This window comes from Protobothrops mucrosquamatus, unplaced genomic scaffold (genome assembly GCF_001527695.2).
Source record: "Protobothrops mucrosquamatus isolate PMUCROS unplaced genomic scaffold, P.Mucros_1.0 scaffold_3, whole genome shotgun sequence".
Classification (NCBI taxonomy): Eukaryota; Metazoa; Chordata; class Lepidosauria; order Squamata; family Viperidae; genus Protobothrops; species Protobothrops mucrosquamatus.
The window spans coordinates 463485-465825 of NW_015386079.1; the positions used below are offsets into that span (position 1 = coordinate 463485).

General features: G+C 31.3%; 1 protein-coding gene across 1 annotated transcript in view; it reads left to right on the forward strand.

Moving 5' to 3' along the window:
* The first annotated feature begins 779 nt into the window (after nucleotides 1-779).
* DNAH14 (dynein axonemal heavy chain 14) overlaps nucleotides 780-2341 on the forward strand; it is a 202818-nt gene continuing 201256 nt past the window's right edge. The window contains exons 1-2 of the mRNA XM_029286756.1: nucleotides 780-926; nucleotides 2207-2313. Coding sequence (XP_029142589.1) covers nucleotides 780-926; nucleotides 2207-2313 — 254 coding nt within the window. The remainder of the gene's footprint in view (nucleotides 927-2206; nucleotides 2314-2341) is intronic.

Sequence of the window (2341 nt, forward strand, 5' to 3'; positions counted from 1 at the left end):
CTAACAATAGTAAATAATGTGCCATTGGGAAGCTCAGAAGCAGATCATGATGCTTATAGTCTACTTTCATATTTCTGCTTCTGGGAGCTAAAAATTCCAAGTAGTAATTATAACTAATAGGAATTACAGAACCTGCTATCTCTTGCAATCCCTCCTTATGTTATGCCATAGCAGTATCTAGAGCTTGATGTGAAAACTTTTCTGATTAAAACAACAAACCTAAAAAAAACCCCACCTAATAAAAGATGGTAAGTATTTTCAGCAACTAGAATGAGTAAAGACATCAGTTACTGGATGAGTCACTTTGACACATATTTTTAACATATTGTTACTATAGTTCCAAAACAGACCTAGAAATTGAACATGGAGTAAATACGGGTTAAAAAAAACATTTTGTTTAAAGACAAAATATTTTTCCCTCTTCTTTATTTTTTTATTTCAATAAAGTAAGGACAGTAGAATTTTGTTAGGTTCTACTATGCAGGGAATTCAGGATCAAAAGAAAAGAAGAAGAAAAATCTGATTTCACAATATAAATAAAAATCTATCTTTTTTTGAAAAGTGTCTTATTAAAAAAAAATCTGATGTCTGTCTGTTTTTAATAGAAAATCCTGAGAAGTGAAAGCCCTTCTTCTTTAATTTGGTCTTTTAAATAAGGAGCCTGAATGCTGTTCATCTACTAGCTGATAAAAAAGGAATCTGAAAATAGTTTGCCATGATTGATCATTTGTTGTTGTTGTTTTTGTTAATTCTCTTAATATTAGAATAAAACTTACAAGATGGATGAGAAAACAAGACTTCAACAAAAACCTCTGATTTCCCGTCTTGAACATGGACCAAAAGATACCAAAATACCCCATATGGAGAAAGGAAAATTTGTCAAACCTGAACAAACTTCTAGTTCTGAAGAAAATGAGAACCTACCAGTGAGAACTTTAAAATTTGAAGATTTATACTGAGCACCTTGTTTTTAAACTTTAGTACATGCAATTATTTTATTGAAAGCTACATAATTATGATAAATATAATAACATGTTCTTCTAGTAAGTACATATAAGATGGTATTAGGTTTAGTGAAACACTAATAGTCATAGTAACCAATGAATTTTAATTGCTTAGTATAAAATTCCTCCTAATGTCTTGCTATAGTTTGTTTTATCTTAAATTAATGTTATTACTAATTTTTATAGAGAAAATGGATTTGGCTTCAGTTATTAGATTGTACAATATATAATGTACCGAATATAATGTGGTTTCTGAAAGTGATCTGAAAAATCTTTTTGGCTCTAAATGCAAACTTTTTTTTCAGTTAGGCTTCTTGAGGAAGCAAATGATCTTGATTTAAAGATTTCTGTTTATAGGAAAAAAAATCAAAAGGCAACATGTTCTATGATTGGTTAATAGAACATAAAGACTACAATATAAATATTTGGCGTTTGCTGTTGCAGAGTATTTCAAATTGTAATAATTAAATATTTTGTGATACTTATTTTTACATATTTTATTCAAGCATGCTTGCTCAAAACACGGCATAGAAACCTGCAGCTTGTGCTCCATATATGTGTCCTCAGCACCCTAAAATTGTGCTGCAAAATTTAAAAATAAAATGGCTGATTTTCAGTGGCACAGTTTTTTTATTATAACAATATTTCAATCTAATATACCATTGAGGGGAAAAAGTATGCATTAAATTTAGAATTAGTTATTTCTGCCAATTTATTATCTGTATAACCACATAATTGTCATTTTATGCATATGCATTAATTTTACCTCATTAATGATGCAAAAATGATGCAAATGATACTGTGTGCCATCAAGTCTATCTGGACTGCTTCAAAGACAAGCAGTCTGGATTACTGTTGTTGGTGAATGTGAAGTATTTTTTTTCTGTTGTATTTGAAGTCTGTTGGATGGAGCTCTGAAGAATTCATATTTTACTCACTGACTGATATTGGAGGTTGGTTGTAAGGGGAATGGAAGCAATTTGCCTCCAAGGCAGTTGTTCTTTTTCCAATTGTATACTTAGTACAGCTCCTCGAAATGCACTGAAAACCAGTACAGCCTCTTGTGATTTGCAGAGGCTGGGAGGCACAACTGCAGCCTCCAGACCTCAAATGTTGCCTATCACTGCTGTAATCTAAGATGGATACAAGTCAGCCAAAGGTACTTCTAATATAATAAATTCTTAGTTGGTTTTCTCTTCCAGGAATTTCCTGGTAACTTTGCTTCTGATCTTCGCACAGCGGTTTACAGGCCAGACACTACAAGAAAGCACAAAATAAAAATAGAAGAAAAAATGGATTTTGAATACATGTAAGTGAATTATACATTATGTCTGTAT